The sequence below is a fragment of the Barbatula barbatula genome, assembly GCF_947034865.1.
Source record: "Barbatula barbatula genome assembly, chromosome: 7".
Classification (NCBI taxonomy): domain Eukaryota; kingdom Metazoa; phylum Chordata; class Actinopteri; order Cypriniformes; family Nemacheilidae; genus Barbatula; species Barbatula barbatula.
In genome coordinates this window covers 8,323,355-8,346,270 of record NC_136770.1, presented here as the reverse complement: position 1 = coordinate 8,346,270, position 22,916 = coordinate 8,323,355, and the positions used below count along the sequence as shown (strand labels likewise).

The 22,916-nt window shown below is 39.2% G+C and overlaps 1 protein-coding gene across 1 annotated transcript; it reads left to right on the top strand.

Annotated features, from left to right (window-relative positions):
• Positions 1-8,129: 8,129 nt before the first annotated feature.
• p4hb (prolyl 4-hydroxylase, beta polypeptide) lies at positions 8,130-20,038 on the top strand. The gene is made up of 11 exons (XM_079460232.1): positions 8,130-8,481; positions 10,950-11,156; positions 11,991-12,124; positions 12,275-12,412; positions 15,493-15,597; positions 16,238-16,363; positions 17,074-17,274; positions 17,496-17,616; positions 17,916-18,097; positions 18,505-18,612; positions 19,097-20,038. The coding sequence occupies exons 1-11, from the start codon at positions 8,340-8,342 to the stop codon at positions 19,160-19,162; spliced, it is 1,530 nt and encodes a 509-aa protein (XP_079316358.1). The 5' UTR covers positions 8,130-8,339; the 3' UTR covers positions 19,163-20,038.
• The last annotated feature ends 2,878 nt before the right edge of the window (positions 20,039-22,916 follow it).

Here is a 22,916-nt window from a genome sequence, read left to right as displayed (position 1 = left end):
CTCATCAGTTCCCTCCAAGAATAGACTTGTTCAACTTCATGTGTCGCCACACAGACTGAATGGAAGTACCGTGAGACCAATATGAAAGCAAGGCTACTGAGTCTCTCTAATCACTCTTGCAATACTGTGGTGTCACATGCCTTATTCTTCACTGCATTATTTATTATACTGTATATATTATTATCGTTTGAATAGCCGTTTTGTTAATTACCTTAAAGGCTTGATCTAGAACAGCAGTAAAATAATTCATAAGTGCTTCTTAGCTTGTTTTGTCAGTGTAGCCCTTAAGTATATTGCATTCCATGTAAGATGCAGCTTTTGCTATGTAAAATGTTGTTACATTTATTGGTAAAAGCCTGTAGTATGGCATTATTACGATATTGGTCTTAATACAATCAGAATAATTGTGGTTGTATTAATTGAGTACATTTAAGTATTTGACATACATAATAGACAAGATAAGTATATATAGACATAAGGTAAAAATATAAAAAATGGCCTTATAGACTTTTTCAAAGCAACAACATAAAAAATTTTTACTCCGCTTGCACGCTTTTGTGGCCTAAACGTAACTTGCTGTACACATCTGCAAAGAACAGAATCCTTGTAGAAAATTTCTGAAAACAAGCAAAAGAAATAACAAGTAAAATACATTAGCTAGCAAGTAAAAAATCTAGTCAGTATAATTTTGAGCTACCAGTAGAAAAACCGTTATGGCTTAACTTAAATGAGACAAACATGAAATTAATGTAATATACATTATAAAATGAATACATGACCCATTCAACAAATTGTTTATTTAATACAATTATTACACAATAAACGTATCAATTAAGAGGAATATAAATGGATTAACATATAAATAGTAATATTATTAGCCACCAGACAGACCAATAAACAAACACAGACCAGAAATTAACTCCGGACTTGGCAGGTGTGTCCGATGAAACTAAGTGGAAAAATATAATTACTTTTTAATTGAAAGGAGGGTTGCTTAAAACTGTTTATGATGTGAAATAATTTTTGAGCATCTTAAAAGGCTGTATTTTAACCTTGAGCCACACTACGTTTTTTATGAACAGTTGCAAATGTCACCAACAGGGGGAGCAAAGATGCTGCTAAGCAACGACAGTCATTCATGTCCATTTACACAAACTAGTATGGCATTTAGCAGGATTTGCAGATGAGATCCTTACCAAGAAGGGTTAACAACCACTTACGGACATATTTCTGATCTAGACAGCAGTGTACATGACGGCAGTAAATATATATAGCTTGCACTTTGCCAGACTTACCACGAACAAAGAGAAAATTTCAAAATGTTGTGTGTAAAGTCACTTTGTTTAATGTTAATGCATGTGTGAACTTATTTTTTATAGTTTTTTTGTTGTTTGATGATGAAACTCCTCCCCTGGTTTTTGAGTGTGGAGAACTGGGCAGTGCCATCTGGTAGGTCTGCACCCACCCGCACCCGCCGAAAATTCACTCTGTGTTTACCTGCGATGATTTTTGTCCTGACCCGACGGATCCCTTTAAATTTTGATCAAGTTTCCAGATCATGCATTCTGACTTCTTTACACTATTGAACGTGCTGGCTTCTCAAGCTTAACAACTTCTCAAGCATCTCACTTTTTAAAAAACTAATTGAACGTATGACGTAATTCTGTGTTCGATTCACTCTGCCAGGGTTCGTACAGGTTTTGGAAAGTTTCTTTCGAACATGGATTCCTGATTCGTAACAAGGGTTCTTAGTCCCTTGTTGGACAATTCTTCTGCAAAAGCACGCCCACACGTCATCCAGTGAGTGAAAGAGCAAGCCCACACGTGATTGTGAGAGATAGAGCACACGTACGTGTTAACCAGCAAGCGTGAGAAAGAGCACGCCCAACAATGCCGGACATGAACTGCACGCAGTAGGTCAAACCAGAGCCAGTGAGAGAGGGAGATGCTTCAACTACATTGACTCCAATGGAACAGTTTTTTCACAGCAATAGCGGTTCATGGAGCCGCTCAATAGTTCCCGGAAGTTACTAGTAACACATGGAGCTGCAGCAAAAAAGAACGATTGTGACAAACCTTTAACCCATTTAAAGACGTAAGTCCTTTAATGAATACAAAATTAAAGAAATAAAGCATTTAAAGAGAAAATATAACTTCCTGGAACTATTTGAAGGCTCTTTGAATTACACGACACGTGAAAATTCAATTTTTTTACTTCCATTGACGCGACTCTCTCTCAATGGCTCTGAGTCAAACCTAAGATATTACAGTTTTTTTCAATCGCTAACAAGCACTTACCCATACTTCAGATACTTTTTCTAAACTGTTAACACAGACTCACACCTACAAAACACAATTGGCCAAATGGATAATTTTTTTCTCAAAAACACATTTGGTTAAATATATACTAACTCTTCATTTCAAAACGGAACACATCTTTCTCTGCACACACGAACTTTACCAAAACACTGGAAATCTGACTCAAAATGAAATTATTCCGTCAAAGAATAACACTTGTTTTCACTTCACAAGGTACATGGAGTCAATCAAAGTACACCAGGTTTCAAAATACTGGCTATTGTTGACATTACATAAACTGCATAGACTTTTATGTTTTAGTTTTACAGGTATTTGCATGCAAACCATGCAATCCACCAATTTCTTGGTTGGGAACTGTATGTCCACATGTACAGTAATGTTCACATTCAAATGCATTTCAGTAAAAAGAAAGTCATGTTTTTTTCATTTACTGTTTACTACAGGAGGTACAGTAGAAACATGGTATGATAGAACGGAAAAAGTTTTACAGTATTGCTTACAGAACAAAATATCCATGAAACACACAAGAGCATTCTGAACAAAAAACAACAGCAAAAAGCCCAGATAAATGGGCAGGAACTAAAAAAAGCAAAAAATTACTGTATCTAATCTCTGCGATCTTCAGGGTTAGGGCACATGTTTTCATCAACATCACATCTTATATTATCCAAGGCGATGCATCTGGGATAAAACCGCTTGGTATGTCGGATACACCCTTGGCAATCATGAACTGTGATGTCCCTGCAGCCAGCATCCATGGCTTCAAGGAGGGACATCTAGTCATGTGGCTGATGGTCATAAACCTTCCACCTCCATGCAGAAAATAACTCCTCTATGGGGTTGAGGAACGGTGAATAGGTTGGAAGGAAGACACTTACCAGTCTTGGGTGGACTTCAAACCATGTGGTAATCGCTCGCGAATGATGGAAAGCCACATTGTCCCAGGTAATTACAAATGTCCTCATGTTTTCACCCTCCTGATCCTGCTCTGGAACCAGGCGCTGGTGGAGATCATTGAGAAAGGCAAGGAGGCGCTCCGTATTATAGGGTCCAACCTGACATCTGTGAAGGAGTAATCCTGCATTTGCAATTGCTGCACACATGGTAATGTTTGCCCCTCTCTGTCGTGGCACAACAACTGTGGCCCTTTTTCCAATTACATTTCGTCCACGTCGACGCCTTTTGGCCAGATTGAATCCTGCCTCATCTATGTATACGAATTCATAAGGGGCCTGGTTGGCCTCCAATTCCATAACTCTCTGAAACAAAGTTTATGTAAATCAAGTCATTATTGTATACCATACTGTACTGTAACCTATTACTGTGTAGGTTACCTACTTGCAAAGTGCAAAGCTTATAGAAATGGATGTTGAATTGGACTCACTGGGCCTGCTCCTCTCACTGCACCTGCACCTCTCACTGCATCTCTCACTGGGCCTGCTCCTCTCACTGCGTCTCTCACTGGGCCTGCTCCTCTCAATGCACCTGCACCTCTCACTGCATCTCTCACTGGGCCTGCTCCTCTCACTGCACCTGCTCCTCTCACTGGGCCTGCTCCTCTCAATGCACCTCTCACTGCATCTCTCACTGGGCCTGCTCCTCTCACTGCACCTGCACCTCTCACTGCATCTCTCACTGGGCCTGCTCCTCTCACTGCACCTGCTCCTCTCACTGGGCCTGCTCCTCTCACTGCACCTCTCACTGCATCTCTCACTGGGCCTGCTCCTCTCACTGCACCTGCACCTCTCACTGCATCTCTCACTGGGCCTGCTCCTCTCACTGCGTCTCTCACTGGGCCTGCTCCTCTCAATGCACCTGCACCTCTCACTGCATCTCTCACTGGGCCTGCTCCTCTCACTGCATCTCTCACTGGGCCTGCTCCTCTCACTGCACCTGCACCTCTCACTGCATCTCTCACTGGGCCTGCTCCTCTCACTGCACCTGCTCCTCTCACTGCATCTCTCACTGGGCCTGCTCCTCTCACTGCACCTCTCACTGCATCTCTCACTGGGCCTGCTCCTCTCACTGCACCTGCACCTCTCACTGCATCTCTCACTGGGCCTGCTCCTCTCACTGCACCTGCTCCTCTCACTGGGCCTGCTCCTCTCACTGCACCTCTCACTGCATCTCTCACTGGGCCTGCTCCTCTCACTGCACCTGCACCTCTCACTGCATCTCTCACTGGGCCTGCTCCTCTCACTGCGTCTCTCACTGGGCCTGCTCCTCTCAATGCACCTGCACCTCTCACTGCATCTCTCACTGGGCCTGCTCCTCTCACTGCATCTCTCACTGGGCCTGCTCCTCTCACTGCACCTGCACCTCTCACTGCATCTCTCACTGGGCCTGCTCCTCTCACTGCACCTGCTCCTCTCACTGCATCTCTCACTGGGCCTGCTCCTCTCACTGCACCTCTCACTGCATCTCTCACTGGGCCTGCTCCTCTCACTGCACCTCTCACTGCATCTCTCACTGGGCCTGCTCCTCTCACTGCACCTGCTCCTCTCACTGCATCTCTCACTGGGCCTGCTCCTCTCACTGCATCTCTCACTGGGCCCCTTGCTCTTCCTCTTCCTCTTCCTCGTCCAGACATTACAGTGTTTGTCTGTTTCTGTTCAAAAAGATAACTCCTTAAAGTCCTCCTTTTACTGTATAAGTAAAAAACAACCCCTGCCATTGAGTCTAAACCAGACTGGAATCAGCTGGCCCAATTTACCCAACATACATCATCTGTGTGTCAATTATTCGATTGTTTGTTTATTATCAGCTGAGATATATTGTTTTTGAACTGATATCATTGTAGAAGCAGAGGTTTTTATCTTGTTTCTAAGGTTTGGAATATTGTTTTTGCTATTGTGGGATGTTGTGTGTTAGCATTCGTAAATACTACAAAAACAATCCATAATTTTGTTGGAGGTATAACTTGTCTGTTAAGAAAATGTCAGCATTGTGAAAATTTGTTCACTGACTGCATATTGTGTGAAAACGACATGAAATGTGTGAGTGGTATGGCCACAAAAGGCCGATGCTGTGCAAGTTGTGTTTAGAGTTTTGAAAATGTGACAACTGGTTAGACAAACGCTTGTTAGTGACTGAAAAAAACTGTAATATTAACAAAATGCACGGCGAGGAATGCAATGCGCAATATGGATGATTCAACGAAGGAAGTCCGCGCTTCCAGTAAAACGAGCCAATCGTCAAACCTATGCGCAGCCACAGTAGATGAGGTGGCCTTGAAAAAAGGTGATGTTTAGCGCAATTTAAGCATATCAAAAAAGGTTATGACACAGTTAATGTCATGTTAAATTCTTGATCGGAAATATGCTGTTTAATTGTGATTGTCAGAAATATAGCCTTCCCCATTTTAGTAGATAGGACTGTGGACTTACGATGATGTAAATAGCTGCCCAGAGGTGTTGCAAACATGGCCAGCGAGTGGCACGACTACTGTTAACAGACGTTGGTCAAACTAAGTCATTTGTCTGTGTTTTGTTGGCACTCGGTGCGTATGTGCATAATGTAAGCAAAAGGCAGGCATAATGCGATTATGTATTATGTGCTCGTGCTGTAGTTCCACCCCCTCCCTGCACGCCTTCAGCAGCTCATCTTTTTCAGGAAATAATCGTACAGCTGTATCTCTCTGATCAAACTCAACATCTTCGAAGATTCGAAGTATGCAATACTACTGTATAGGTTCTCAAGATTATTATGAGATTGGCAGAAACTGTGTGTGTTACCTCATCTTTAAGATCTCTTTTAGAATGCACTTTTCATTGGCAAATGTGCTAGCTCTATTTTCAAATTGCAATATATTCCGAGCTCCTCCCGGGTGACCGAGCTTCTCACCCTATCTCTAAGGGATCGCCCAGCCACCCTGCGGAGGAAGCTCATTTCGGCCGCCTGTATCCGGGATCTTGTTCTTTCGGTCATGACCCAAAGCTCATGACCATAGGTGAGAGTAGGAACGTAGATTGACCGGTAAATCGAGAGCTTCGCCTTGCGGCTCAGCTCTTTCTTCACCACGACGGACCGGTACATCGACCGCATTACTGCAGAAGCTGCACCCATCCGTTTGTCAATCTCCCGTTCCATCCTTCCCTCACTCGTGAACAAGACCCCAAGATACTTAAACTCCTCCACTTGAGGCAGGAACTGTCCACCAACCTGAAGTGGGCAAGCCACCCTTTTCTGAGGACCATGGCCTCGGATTTGGAGGTACTGATTTTCATTCGGCTGTAAACCGTCCCAGTGCATGCTGAAGGTCCTGGTTTGAAGGGGCCAACACGACAATATCATCCGCAAAGAGCAGAGACGAGATCGTGTGGTCCCCAAACCTGACACCCTCCGTCCCCTAGCTGCGCCTAGAAATTCTGTCCATAAAAATTACAAACAGAACCGGTGACCGGCGTTCTGCACATATCACCCCAATTCTGCATGATCTTCACTGGCTTCCTGTGGGTTACCGTATTACATTTAAAATTCACCTTCTCACTTTTATATCTCTGAGGAGCTTGGCTCCCCCTTATCTCTTAAACCTGCTCCTTCACTACACCCCGACTCGCACTTTACGATCCTCTGACTCTTGCCTTCGCGTTGTCCCTCGGCATCGCCTTGCTTCGATGGGGGGCCGATCATTTAGTGTTGTTGCACCCAAAATGTGGAACTCTCTCCCCCGATCTCTCTGTTCTGTCAACACTATTTCTGAATTCAAATCCATGCTCAAAACTTACTTGTCATAATTCTGAAGGATTTTTTTCATTTTTTTTTCATATATATGTGCTGCCCCATTCACCTAATTCTCATCTACTGTTGTTTTATCTGCTGTCTTTGTCAACTGCCTTTATTGTTGTTTGTTTATTGTAAAGCATCCTTGAGCACTGGAAAGGCGCTATATAAATAAAACTTATTATTATTATCTCACATTTAAATTTCAACAAACAAACACAAAATGAAGGTTATACAAAAAAATTAATTAAATGTATATATTACAATTATCATAATTTTTATTCTTCTTGACAGACGTATTTATATTAGTGATCAAGGCTTTAAAAAAGAAGGCTTACATATCTAAAACTGGCCTTTACAACTGGCGCATATTAGCATCTTTGCACCCCTTTCGGCGACCTTTGCAACTGTTCGTGAGAAATTGAAGGCTAGCTGTAGCCCATGGTTAAAATGCAGCCTGATGTTCATTATTTAATTTCCCCTCTTTAAAAAGTATAGAAAAGGGTTATAATTATTTTTTTAAATAATTGTTTTATTTTGTGAAAGAAATCGAAAAAAAAGATTTTCGTTTTCCGTTTTTTATTTAAAAAAAGGAATATTGAAAGGACGGAAGATAGCCTGATTGGTGTCCCCTTCCCGAAGGTCTCTTCGTAGGGCGATAAATCCCGTTTGGACGCACCCTTAATCTTTACGGATTTGTTGAGTTAAAAGTCGTGATAAATCTTTCCAGATCATCCCCAGACAGGGTTCAGAAACTGTTGGTAACATTCGGATGTATTTACAGAAGCACGAGAGACATGCGATTACTGTATAATTCTTACCGATTGTTACGCACTGTCCCCTGACAAAATGGCAAATTACTAAAGCTCCGTGAGCCAGGGGGGACGAAGTTCAACGACCTTTATACAGTCTAGGGTTGCCACTTTTAATTTCAATGGCGCCCATATAGCTACGTGTGCATTTTAACAAATCTGCTAACGTTACAGAATTAATAGTCATAAGGGTTTCCCTTTTCATAGTAGATTTAGTACATTTACAATATACAGAGTGCGTTGAATCACTTCCAGGTGCTAGGAGACGAGCGGTCCACTCACAATTCAACACGAACAGCGTTGAGACTAATAAATGCGCATGCGCATGATCACAGTCCTCTTCGTTTCCTGGACATACTGCCACGTTATTAGTGGCATAGAACAAAATTTAGGACCAGTACAAGTTAAAAGAATTCAGTACGTTACCTGTCTTCGAGTGTTAAATTACAGTTTAACTAAGAGTTATTGGCTTGAAGATTATCCGAGATGCTAAAGTTGTTGGTTGTGTGCGCACTGGCCGCCGTCGCCGCCGCGGCTGATTTTCCTGAGGAGGAAGATGTGCTCGTGCTGAAGAAAAGTAACTTCGACGAGGTGCTCAAAACTTACCCAAATGTCCTCGTTGAGTTCTGTAAGTAGTACCTGGATTTGTCGTGCCGTTGCACTATATTGTATCTGTGATTGAGTTACCAGTATGTGTGTACTGCGTCCCAAAAACCGGACACAAGCGAAACAGACGCATCTTGTTTTCCCTATTCTGCATCCTTATTAGTTCCATTTTTTTTAACTACAGTACAATTGACTTTCAGAATTCGTAACTTCCTGATTTTAAAATTGATTTGTTCCCCATATATCAAGCAAGGGAAATGTTAAAAACTCTAAACCAGTTAGTAAGAAACACAATCCAATTGAATCATTCAAAGAACGGTGAATCTCTTCAATTTCTGTATTTAACGTAACAATTACGCAGGTTCAACGAAAGGTCGGACAGCTGATGCACGTATTACAGTGTAGTCATAGCATTGCGTTGTACTTGTTATTTGGAGTGCAATGTTTTACTGGCAGTTGTGTTCTTTTATTGAATTCAGATGAATATGTCATAGAAGTCAAGTATAACAAAGTTTATTTTGTATGGTTACACGTACAAGCTCACACTGGGTAACTTAAATTGTTCGAAAAATGAATTCTTAAACCTTGCAGAAATGTCTCGTCAGAATTTGAGGCGTGGAGGGTCGGAGATGGGCGGGCGGTAGTTTCAACTATGCATCCGAAGCTAGGTTGACGTGTACTTCTGAAGTACACGGACAAAGAGCTTTCTCTGAAAAGCTCCCAGCTCTGGAATATGTTGCTTTCTGAAATAATTGATGCATAATATAAACATTTTTACATAGATTTAAAGCCAGCGCTTTAACGTCAAAGTTGTAATGCTATATTGTTTTCATTACATTTATGGGTTAGAAGTATCATTGAGGTTGTGTTATTCCTCAAGTGACTGCATTTATTTGGTTTAATTTAGTTTTAGGTATGGTTATTCTAGTCTGTGTTTGTGTATGTTATATATATATATATATATTTTTTTTTACACTTTGACTGGAATCATGTTGCTGTACTTAAACCAATAAATAATGTTACATGAGAAATCTGAGTTACTTTTTAATATTTTTACTTTCATAGGCAATGAATTAATAACAGCACATGATTTATAGTTTTATTAGGAGTTTATGATTCTAATGATTGACAGTGGCATGAACTTTGGTCTTCAATCTTACAACATGCAGTGTTTTCCCTACCATTACTTTAGGGGGCGCCCCGCCCCTCCAACGGGACCCCTATGTAAGCATGTTATAGGGGTCATGTGACACATCTAAAACTAATATCATTGTTTGTTTTAGATGATATAGAATGTGTACACACGATTCCGGTTAAAAAAACGTATTTTCCACATACCGTGCATGTTTGTATCTCCTTTTTGCCCCTCCTCTCTGAAACACGCGGATCTTTTACTGAAAAGTGAGGTGTGCTATAATTGGCCATTTAACCCGTGCGTAGTGATTGGTCGAATACTGCAAGCGTGTGATGGAAATCTAACGCCTCTTTCCATATTTGGAACATCAGATACCAAAGCAATTGTACTGACAGCAGTGTTTCCCATTCATTATTAAGACCATGGTGGCTCGCCTTTGTCTTAATTTGTTCCGCCATAGTTTCAAAGTGAACCAAAATATGTTTTGCAGAAAACATTCATGTCATATGACCCCTTTAAGAGCATTTCATAATAAATCATGTTTTAATCTGAGATTATTTAGAATCTATTCTAGTATGAATTGCTTGGAAAGGCTACTTGTAGGTACTTTAAGTACTTCTGCTCATGATAAATTCATTTGTTACATTGAGTTTTCAGTAGAATAGCACTTTGTGGAAATGTGTTGGAAGGCTCTGGTGCTAAAGCAGTTACCAGGCCTTTCTGTGTTTCATACATAAACCTTTTACATACATATTCGACTGTGTCCGGACCTCCACAGCAAATATTGAGAACAAACCCCATCCCACCCCAAAGCAGTAAACTTAGGGGAAACACTGATATGGTATGTTAAGTCATGAACTGAAGTTTGTTACTAACCTACATATTCAGTTTGTTTAAAGGGGTAATGATCATTGGTCTATATAAATGACTGGATTGCACATAAAACGGCAAAAATAATGATTACCTTAAAATTAGCTGTTTATACATTCATACACGGCGGGTCCCCTCGCATGGAATTCCTTAGTGATTGTTCACCCAAAAATGAAAATTCTGTCAGCATTGACTCGCCCTCAGATTGTTCCAAACCTGTATACAGTTCTTTGTTCTGGTAAACACAAGAATGTCAGTTGCAGAGCAGAACTCGTCCCCAATTTACTGCCATAGTAGGGAAAATAAATCCTATGGGAGTCAATGGAGAATCTGCTTGGCTACTGACACTTTTTTTTTTAACTGATGTTTACATGATTTTGGGGTAAGCTATCCCTTTAAGGCCACTTAAAGTAAGCAAATAAATAACCCTCAGTCTACACATGAAGATGATCTTGACTAATTGGGTTATGCTTTGTTCATTGCAGATGCACCATGGTGTGGGCACTGCAAGGCCCTGGCCCCAGAATACGCTAAAGCTGCAGGAATCCTGAAAGCAGAAGGTTCAGATATCCGACTAGGTAAAGTAGATGCCACAGAGGAGAATGAACTTGCTCAAGACTTTGGTGTTCGAGGATATCCCACCATCAAGTTCTTCAAGGGAGGAGAAAAAGAGAACCCCAAGGAGTATTCTGGTGAGATGTCCTACTGTATTCTGTTTTACTATGGGACGATTTTAATTGATGCTTTTAGCAGTAGAATGACTTCTGTTTCACAGCTCTATAACAGTTGAAAGTGAAAGTCTTATCGAAACCACAGAAAAGGAAGTTGGTGAAAGGCGTTAAAAAAAAGTGTTATTAACATAACAGACCGTTGCAAACCATCAAACGTGCCCATGCAAGCTACAGTGGAAAATTCATCGTTCGGGCCACTCTGCCGGCAGGGTACTGGATGTTTTGACATCACTAGTCATGACGGCACATATTTGAAAGAATTTGGGCTATATTTGGGAAGCCACATCGCAGTCATGTCCATAACATTTTATTTGTCATATCTCCTTGCGAACTATGATTGACCAATAAGCTTACTTCTAAACTCTGAACAACAGTAGTAATGTGTTGAGGTTGTGACCACTGCATGAGACACTAGTGCATCATCCCGGTCACCTCTTCAGATGTCCCCTCAAATGGAATGAAAATGGAGGTCAAAGATGTGAAAAGTACATTTTATTTTTTATGCCCAGACAGAAGGAAACTAATCGTGGTCTAGGCATAAATTATTGTAAAGGTCAAGTTGACTCTTACTGTTCCTATTCCTTGAAGCAAAGAATAAAAAAAACATCCTAACCAAAAACAGATGTATTGAATGTATGCCAACTGTATTGTTGCACCACCTTTATTAAATTATATGAAGGATCCCTTGTCTATGTCGTTTTGGTGAATCTGGGAAATTTAGTAGACCGTGTTTGATTGGTGCTACAGTCAGATTTCTTTATTCCATTCTGATATGCTCTCTCTCTTTGACTTCAGCTGGTCGACAGGCTGATGATATTGTCAACTGGCTGAAAAAGCGAACTGGTCCTGCAGCGTCTACTTTAAATGATGTCACACAAGCCGAGTCTCTAATATCCGATAACGAGGTTGCAGTCATTGGTTTCTTTAAGGTAAAATTCATTTTCACTGTGTTAAAGTAAATTTTTCACTGTAAAGACCTTATTATTTTTTTCAATTGCTGTTTTGATGACACAAATATCTTATTTAATTATGCTCCAGGCAAGTGAAGTACATTTTATTTGTTTTTATGTCCGCTCTAGGATGTTGACTCAGATAATGCCAAGGCCTTCATTAAAGCTGCAGAGGCTGTAGATGACATCCGCTTCGGCATTACCTCTGACGATGCTGTCTATACAAAGTTGGATATTGCCCAGGATGGTGTGGTGCTTTTTAAGAAGGTACTGTTGCACCCTAACATTTTTTCCACTTTCTTCCGTGTGTGGGTTGTTTAGTGGCATCTAGCAGTGAGGTTACCAATACTTGAGAGCATGTATATTTTAATTTGGGAATTTGTAAAGCAAGTATTCGTACCTGTACACTAAAATGTATGTTCACACCCCAATGCAAAAAACGTGTAAAATAAAAAAGTGAATTTGAATGTTGAGATTTGCACTGGTGGACAAAAATCTGTCTTCTGAATTTGAAGTTGCGGAAAAAGTCAAATGTGTAAACTAGCATTTACAAAATGGATACAAATGCATTGCAATGCGTATTTACACGTTTTCCTAGATATGGTTTGAATTGCAACCACAAATAGGCCTCTACACAACCTCTGTCACTGCAGTTTCAAATTTTGCTGCCTTGACTTTTGCTACTTTTGTGATAAACTCGTTGCAAAACTGACAAGTGCACTTGAAAGCTCAGAGGCGAGAGGAGCGGCATTTGATGACGTCATGTGGTGGAGCCACACCTCCCCCTCAAAAAAAAATCACAAGGACAACGGACCGGACTTGGATCTTTAATTGATTACCCTGGCACATGGCAATTGAGACCCTAACACATTGATGGGTGCAAGATTAGCCTACCTATGTGTGCCTAGAACAAATGTATGATGTCGTCATCCGGTTTTTGTGGCAGGAGTTTCCAAACTCTGGTAATTTTTTGTGGTTTTTTGTTGTGCAGCCATCTGCCATCAATATTGATCCTAGTTTGTTTGTGTGGCAGTAGAGGCGGTGCAACTATGACGAATTTATAATCCCACCCACTTTGAAGTGGTACTACAGAAAACTGCACCAAAGTGAGCTGATCTTTACTGAACCAACTCGTACTGAGCCCAACCATACCATGCAGAGGAAGAGCGTCAATAGTTTCCTTTTGTCTTAAAATATCTTGAATGTCACTACACCCTTCCACATTTAGTATACGTGGATTCATTTGTATCTATGGCTCAGGCGACCTGATGAACTGTCAACTATGTTAACATGATTAGTTAAAGGTTTATGATGTAGAAACCGGGGAAGTTTGGTAAACTGCAGTTTTATGAAGGAAACAAGTCAGCAATGGCTTTGAATGATGAATCAGGATTTTAAAACTGCAGTAAAGGAGGTGCTGTTTCGCTATCAGCCCAGAGAGGCACCAGGGGCTAGTTGCTGGAGCTGTATTAGCTGTTTTACAGCTGTTCAGGTGATTATTGTTTGTTTTGCAGCTAAGTACGATCTTTTTCTTAAAAGGCTTCTCAAATGAACACTGTGTACATCATTGTAATGTTTATTGCTCATTGATTCAGCCTTACTGTACACAGAACGCACATTGCGATCCGAACGACTCTCAAACAAATGATTTCTTCCTTTGAAAAAGTTGTGTCACTAGCGAATAGAAGAGCTCAGTGAATCACAGAGAACGCAGTATGTGTTATGGAAGACTGGTTAATTTAGTTGGGTGTTGTGGTCTGAATAGTTAGTTTTCAAATAAAGCTTTTTATCCTTTTCAAAGACATTTATGTTTGGTGAAATTCATGTTTTATATAACTTGTTTGTCATTTTCATCTAATTTAAGTCCTAATATGTAAAGTGTTTAAGCCACTTAAAGTTACGAAAGACATACAAGTGCGTGTGCGTAGGCCTACAAGATCAGGATGGCTCCATCTCCGCCTCATGTTTTGAGCCAGGATAAACCCTGTGAATTCGCACGTTTTTTCATAAAGCATGTTCAAAACATCACATACACATATAAACAACATTTAAAGGTTGACTTTCACTAATGATTTTGATGGGGTCCGAGGTCTTATTATTTGTTTAACATGTCAATTTGAATGATCGACAGTGGCAGGTGCGACTTTAGTTTACAGACTTTAAATATTCTGTTTTCCAAGAATGATATTAGCCAAACAAGGTATCATTGTAGATTTTAAATCTTAACATTAGGCCTGTCACAGTAATTACGTTATTGGCTTATCACGTGAAAACATGATGTTTTTGGGTGGTGATGTGATATTATTGCGCCTTTGGTGTTTCTTTGGCTGAAATATTCATGATATTAATTTTATTTAGTTGCCCTCCCTCTGACATCTGTGTGTTTAGCAGCTCCAGTTAAGGATGCTCCGATACCAAAAACCAATAGCTTTCTTGATGAATATCAAAAAATGGATCAAAAGTAAATGTGTCAATAGTTTTAAGTATTATTCTATAACCTCTTGTCTATTATTTCTGAAAATATCTTTGCAAAATGTACTTATTTATTGCTGAAAATAGCGATTTGTATTGGCTAGCGGATGTTTAAGGACATACTAGTAGAGCTGCAAAAAATCACTCTTAACCTTCCCCTCTCAAGACTACAATTACAACATAACATTAAGAATCGAGTATCAATGCACATTTCCAACCAGTCCTGTGTAAAATAAGGAATCTGAGTTGTGGTGCCGTAGACTGTTATCTCGCATCCCTGGTAGACACTTGTGTAAGCGATTTAATGCAGAACTATCATCTGCGTTTAAAAACCATAACGTGTTGCATGCTCCGTCAGACAAACGTGACAAGATGAGTTAAAATGTGCATGAATTATTTGATTGTGAAGTGGACATTGCTATCAATTTCGTACAAGTACAAGAAAGTATTTGTTCTTTGGAACTAGGGATGCACTGATACCACTTATGAGTACAATGAAACTGACCACTTTATCTCATTTTGAACCTGGTCTGTCATACAGTTATTTACTCTGACATTTATGCATAGTTATACTTTACTTTGCTGGCCATTTATGTAAGTAGGGTGTATGATTAAAGTTCTGTTCGATGGTATTAGTTCTTTTCATGATATTTATTTGGATTTGTGCTATTTATAAGATGAGATGTGTATGTATATATATATATATATCTTTGAATTGAATGACTTTGATGCCGTTCTAAAACTTCCAGTAGTGTAGTTCTCTGTGACACTTCATTATAAAGAGATATTTAAAACGTTTCCTCGTACACAAAAGAATATATTGGATATATGTTCAATATCTCTCCCTTTTTCTGTCTCCTTCTCCCCTCTTTCAGTTTGATGAGGGTCGCAACATATTCGATGGAGAGCTCAACAAAGAAAATCTCTTGAACTTCATCAAGGCCAACCAGCTTCCACTGGTTATTGAGTTCACAGAGCAGGTAACCTCTTGACATTAATTTATCAATTCACTCCTTTGTTCCATGTCCTCAAAGTTCAGTTTTTAGTTTAAAACGTTGTCTAATAAATTGCCTATGTTTCGGCTACATGACATGCGTTTTAACGGTCTGGGTAAAAAAATCGATTGATTTTGATCGCTCTTCAATTTAGAATTTTTATTTGAAATTTTAATTTAAAAAAAAATGTGTGGCCTATACTGTTAACGTGAATGTGTATTTCATTTATTTAGCTGAGTAGATGGGTTTCAGTTATCAGCCTTTATATTTAAATATGGATTCATGTCTGCAAAACGAATTAATCTTAATAAAATACTGATCACTAATCGATATTGAATCGACTTGAAATTGAATCAAATTTAAACCATATAAGAATCAAATCGGCAAAATGGTCTCAAACCCAGCCCTAGTACTAACTTCTCTATATCATGTGAGAGATTTACTCCACTACTGTGACCAAACAAATGAGACTCATTTTAATTTGCCAGACTCTAAACGCATATCAAGTGACAAAGGCAGTTAAAAAGCATGTGATAAACCTGGATATGCGTATGTGGCACATTTTTTAACCTGGATGTTGTAAGGGAGAATGATGGATCATGATATTGAATTTTTTTCTTTTCAGACCGCTCCCAAAATCTTTGGGGGTGACATCAAGTCCCACATTTTAATGTTTTTGCCCAAAGGAGCCAAAGACTTCCAGGACAAGATGGACCATTTTAAGAAAGCCGCAGCAGGCTTCCGAGGCAAGGTGGGTGACAATGCTTTTCTTGCCATCTTAATATGCCAAATCCTAAACAAGACACACGTGAGCTGCACTCGCCTCGGCCAGCTGTGCAATCGTAGTGGTCCCCTAACACAACCCCATTGTGTCTGACCACCACCCATTGCGTCAATGAAGGGTCATTTAGTTTTTTGGGGAAATGTTTAACCTGCAAGATCAGTGGTATAGATATTCTGGCTACCTACAAATAAGGACATCTAGGGTCGATTACGTTAGCTAATGGCACAGTAAACTTGCCCTTCCAATGACGACAAAGCAGGTCAATGACTGCAGACTCAAGTTGAATATCCATTACAAATGCGGCTTTGTCTATTGCACCTGCCAAACTGTTTCATACGTGTGCGACACTATTAAAGTTGTCGTAGCACAGACTGATTTTGGCATAGGATGTGCGACATGTGCTGCACTGTACAGGCCTGAGTTTGCCATTTTATTGGGTGTAGTGCAACAGATGAGAGAGATTCAGCTCAATAGACATGTGATGCATGTCTACCTTTATTAGGGGGAATAGACATGAATTAATCACTGTTAAGCTGCCTTGCAGCACTGCACCTGTGAAATGTGATATACAAAATGTAAAAAAAGTTTAATATTAACAAAAGCCATCATTCTATTTTTGCAAGTATAACCGTTGCATTCTATGAAGTGGTTTAACCTAGTTCTGCTATTCTCCACAGATTCTCTTCATATTTATTGACAGTGATGTGGATGATAACCAGAGAATCTTGGAGTTTTTTGGCCTAAAGAAGGAAGAGTGCCCAGCGATCCGCCTCATCACCCTAGAGGAAGAAATGACCAAATACAGACCGGAAACCTCTGAGATCACAGCAGAGAACATCATTGCTTTTTGCAACACCTTTACAGAGGGCAAACTAAAGGTAAAGTGAATTGCTCAGGTTTTTAGTATTAACCTTGTGCTCAAAAGCATTGGTCACATGATAAGTCTTATCTAGATCAAATAGTGAGTGTGGAAAAGCAACTTGTTTGACCATGAGATATTTACATATGAACTGTTTTGAACTTAACAAGTGAATTGGCAATTGTTTATTTAGTTAATGGGTGTTTGTGTGTGCTGTAATATAATCTATCTCATCTTCAGCCACATCTGATGAGTCAGGACATTCCTGAAGACTGGGATAAGAACCCCGTCAAGGTCTTGGTGGGCAAAAACTTTGAAGAGATTGCTTTCAACTCTGCCAAGAATGTCTTTGTGGAGTTTTGTAAGTATTTGTTTGAGTATATGTGTGGTCACACGTGTCTGCATTATAATGTGACGGAAGCACCAATATTAATGTCCTTTATACTGCCATAAAGTGTGCAAGAGCAATACTATAGTTTTAGGTGGCCCTGGGTATTGAATCGGTGAAAGTAACATTTGTAGGTAAACATTGTTCTGGAACTTGGAGAAAAAAACAAATGCATATTTAGTTTAGATATTTTCTTAAACTTCGCATCTTTTGTTCAAATTAGCTTTAATACTTTTGGTAATGCATTAATGAGCACGTTTTAACTTTACCAGATGCCCCATGGTGTGGTCACTGTAAGCAGCTGACTCCCATTTGGGATCAACTGGGTGAGAAATTCCAAAACAACCCTGACATCATTGTGGCCAAGATGGACTCCACAGCTAATGAGATTGAAACTGTCAAAGTACATAGCTTCCCTACTCTGAAGTTCTTCCCTGCTGGTGATGACCGTAAGGTGAGTTGGTATATTATCATGTCATGGAAGCAACCAGCCATTTTTGGATTGATAAGACATCATCACAATTTCTGACAACGGCTGGCTGTACTTAAACTGTTACGTTGCTAAGACAACCAGAACTAGGAAAACCTCCTAACAACCTCAATGAATAAGAGGGACAACACACAGCAGCATTCAGATTTAGTACCAAATCTGTTATTTGATCATCCATTTGTCATATAAAACCTATGTATGACACGTTCAAACAAAAGATGTTTTGTTTCCACACAATAAAGTCAATGAGGGCCAGTGTTGTGTGAAAATATTGTTTGTTGCAGAATATGTCACACAGGTTTGGCGTGACATGAGTGTAGGTAAATGATTTAACTAGTACTTGAATTAAGCATTCTCTCTCATTCCTATAGGTAATTGACTACAATGGTGAGAGAACACTAGATGGATTTACAAAGTTTTTGGAGAGCGGAGGAAAAGATGGTGGGGCACCAGCAGGAGATGATGGTGAAGAATCAGAAGTAAGTACTATCCTTACAATTTGTTTATTCTCAGTATTTTTAACTGATATATTCAACGGAAACCTTACCATTGTGTATTTAGTCAACCATTACTATTGCTTTGTCGATGCCCAGATCTGAAAACGTTTCCTTAATGTATGGTAAACGGGCTTTGTTGAAGCATTGATCGTTTCATCGAATTGCCTGAACAAATACCTTGCGTGGTGGGAAAAGTTTTTCGAATTAACGTGTTTTCACTTTCAATTTGCGCAATTTGAAGGGTAATGGAAACGCAGCTATTGTCATTAATTCGTAGATACTTTGTTTTTTTTTAAGCACCCACCTAACCACATGTCAGACGACACAAGCAAGTGCACATGGTTTTAAGCGTTTTTCATAATTTGGTTGCCCCAGATCAATTGTTTTCATGCTGGTCTAGTTATTGCATTTGTACTTAAGCATGACCTTAATTTTACATCATATTAAACTGAGCATCTTTCCACAGGATCTGGATCTTGATGATGCAGAGGAAGATGACTCTGATGTGGAAGGGGACCATGATGAGTTATAAGAGTCGGAATGAAGAAGGGAAACCGTTTTACCCAAATGGACAAAGCCTTGCATCACAACCACCACCTACATTTGAAAACCTTCCTGTATTTGAACACTAAAGCTGTTCCTAAATAATCTTATAGCCACCAGGTGTATCGGGGAGCTTCGTCAGCCGGTACTGTGGTCTTCACTGACTCCACCAGTCATATGCAGTACAGAGAAGTGTCTTTCTGCCCACATAAAGAACTTAATGGCATTTAAGAACTTTAACTTCCCTCCACCCAAATTATTTTTGATATGTTTTATTGTACCCTGATACTACCATATAATTTATTTTAGGAATCTGTAGCGCTCTGTCAAACTTTCACTTTAAAACTGCTGACTATTTTTATGATTCAGGGGTGATTCTTTTCGGTTTTATTTTTCAAGTATTACTGCTAAAATGTTTGGACCGTTGTTTCAGGGTATGAATGTTTGACCGTGTAGAAGGACACAAATGTAAACCGTGAATTAATGCACAACAGCTGTTTGACTGTGCAAGAAGTTTTAATGCCATCATTCCATATCAGTTACTAATCTCTTGTACCTTCTTGCTGTTCGTGACCTTAATGGAAGATGCCAGCTGATGCTTCTTAGTGGTCTGTGAAAGCCTTTTATTCCCCCTCTTATGATAGGGTTCTGGGTTGTAAGTCTATTTTTCTTGGCGGGTTTAATTTTTTGGGGGGGGTATTAAAAGATGGGGGTTTGGGAATTGCGGTTAAGTTTTTAAGGGATTGGGTTAGGGTTTTGAAATGAAAGGGATGTCCGACAGATTAACCTGACAGAGATGCAAAGCATCCCATTGCATTTAAATTGAGACGTGAACTGGTGGCCAAATAAATAACAAATGGTGAAACGGTTGTGCTTATTTTGATAACCAGTTGTTGATAAGGCCCCAAGCACCGAAAGTGTGAAAGGCCTTGGTTTTCAAGGGTTCAATGTGTTTGAGGTCCTTAACGTGGCCAAGAATTTATACAGTTGTCTACGCTAAAAGGTTGGCTCGTGGGTGTGGCAGTCAAGGGAACTTTGCAGCACCCTTGTTAAAGGCCAATTAGAATTGTATACAAAGGGCACATTCATGTATGAAATTTGGTACATCACACAACCTTTGCATTGAGCTTTATTGGCTTTGACCCACAAGATTTTGTGGGAAGTGCATATGGTGACCATTTTAATACTCCTACATGATGATGTTTGTGTTTGCCACTAAACTTGGTCAACATTGTGGTGATCTAAATCTCTTGACAATTTAGCAACACAGTCCAAAATTAATTCTAAAAATTCAGACTCAAAAAGCCTAACATCTTCGGTTGTGTTCAAAATAATAGAAGTGTGTTTAAAACGTGAGTAAAGCTTTAACTTATTCCAATACACAAATGCATTGGACACTGCACATTCTATTATAAATCAAAACATGAAGAAAAGATGTATCAAATTTGTTAACTACCAACAATGGGCTGTTCAAAAAAATTTAAGTGTCTGCATTTTTCTTTAAGTCATTTACTGTATAAAATGAAAAATGCTTGAAGCGCTCTTGTTAATCACTGAACTAATAATTAGTTGTATAGCCACGGTTTCTGAGAACTGATACCCCTCTGTGTTGCATGGAGTTCTGGCTTCTCTAACTTCTGGCACCTGTGAACCGTTAGTCCAGCACAGGATGATACAGACCACAATTCCTCTGCATTTCTTTGTTTTGCCTCAGAAACCGTGTTATTGATGTCATCCCACAAATGTTCTATTGGATTAAGGTCTGGAGATTGGGCTGGCAACTTTATTACGTTAATCTTGTCGGTCTGGAATCAAGATGCTGCTTGCTTACTGGTGCGTTTGGGGTCGTTGTCTTGTTGAATCACCAATTTCAAGGGGATTTCCTCTTCAGCATAAGGCAACATGACCTCTTAAAGTATTTTAATGTACTCGAACTGATCCATGAATGGAAATTTTCTTCCACGTTTTTCAGGTTTGGTTGCCATTTTTAATCATTTTATATAGTTTTAGCTAAGAAGCCTATCATTTTCTGCACTGCGTTATGTTTTTTTTTTAAATCAATGTACGCTGTTCTTTTGAACTGTCTGGAACGTCTCCTTTTACTCTGATTTTTAGAGAGAAATGCACAGTGCAACATTTGCTGCCTTCGTCCTTAAATAAGGGCCACTTGTTTGACACTAGTTTCACAGAATGATTTTCCTCTCTTATTGAACTATTATTTTGAAAACGCCCTTTTCAATTAATGATTCAGTTACACAGAATTAGCAGCATGCATGTCATGAATGTTGAATCTGTTGCATTGTTTTCTATTACTCTATTATTTGGTTTTGTGAAAACTTTGCAATGTATCAGCTTCATTTTGAACAGTTGCTGATGGAGTCATATTAATGTAGACTCCTTTAATTGTAGAAACTGATACAGTTGTCATAACCTTTTAAAAGAGACTTGTTTAACACTTCTGTACACACTTACCATGATAATTCATTTGCCTTAGAGGATGAATGTCTGCTGTGACAGAGCTAGAGAATGAAACCTTAGGCCTACGGTTGCATGTCCCATTTGTCATGTAATATATCCATTTATGTATTTCAGATATATCCATCTTCATTTTTTGGTTAGACTTTGTTAGCTAGTAAGCCATGGCTTTCCAAATGTCAAAAGAGGTGAAAATGGCCAATCCTGAAAGGCTAATTGTAATTTGGAGAAAGACATTTCAATACTAAACTGTAGGAGGCTGAGGATCATAAATATTTATTTAGGGAATACAGTCGGTATGAAAAACCTTAAGTCTAAGTTGTTTATGTAAATGGATTTAAAGTCATAATACGATTTTAAATATGTGATCAGTATGCCATAGGTGATCCCTTTAGGGAAACCTGCCAGCCTGGAAATCGAACTTGCAACCTTTGTGTTTTAAGTCTATCTCTTTTACCATTAGCCCACAACTATCTTTGACCCAATGAATCAAATTTAGCCTAATAAGTGGACAAGATTAAAGATATGCAATTGCTCTGTAGTTAATATACTTCACTATTAACATCCTTTAACTGTTGGAAATTGTAAGGTGTGCATATTCATCCAGTGATATTGGGAGATGTTTTAATAAACCTAATTCAAATGATATACAGTATTCAATATAAATACGTAAAGTTTAACAATAAAAGCATACATCATTTTAAAGATTATTTTATTTTAGAAGGTTAAATTATAAAGTTAATAATACAATTAGTTGTGAATACTGAATTGTGATGGGTGAGATTGGAAATGTAATTGTAATATTGCTGTAAAATTATAATATATTATACGTAATCAAAGCCCACTTGAAGGGATACAGCTATGGCCGGAAGTGGTGCGAAATCTTGCCACATAATTACAATAAATGACATTAATACCTACACCTACCCTAAACCTTACCGTACAACAATCAAAAAAGATGAATCAACTGTTTCAGCGTGACAAAAATTATGTGACTTTTTTTGGCCATAAATATCATTATTGTTAGTCACCCTTTATTTTTGTCACTGGGTTTTGCTAATATGTAACCAATAAAAAGTATTTGACAACACAATATTTAATCATTCTAAAAGTAGAGTGTTATTTTCATATCCTGAACAATTTCGACATCTGAAGCTTTGGAAGGACAGCAACAACATATTTTATTTTGTTGATACTGCAAATCCAGCAAAATCTTGTACCATTCAGATTTTTGTGTTGTCTCATTTTGAAGCTTGTGATGAGGCGAT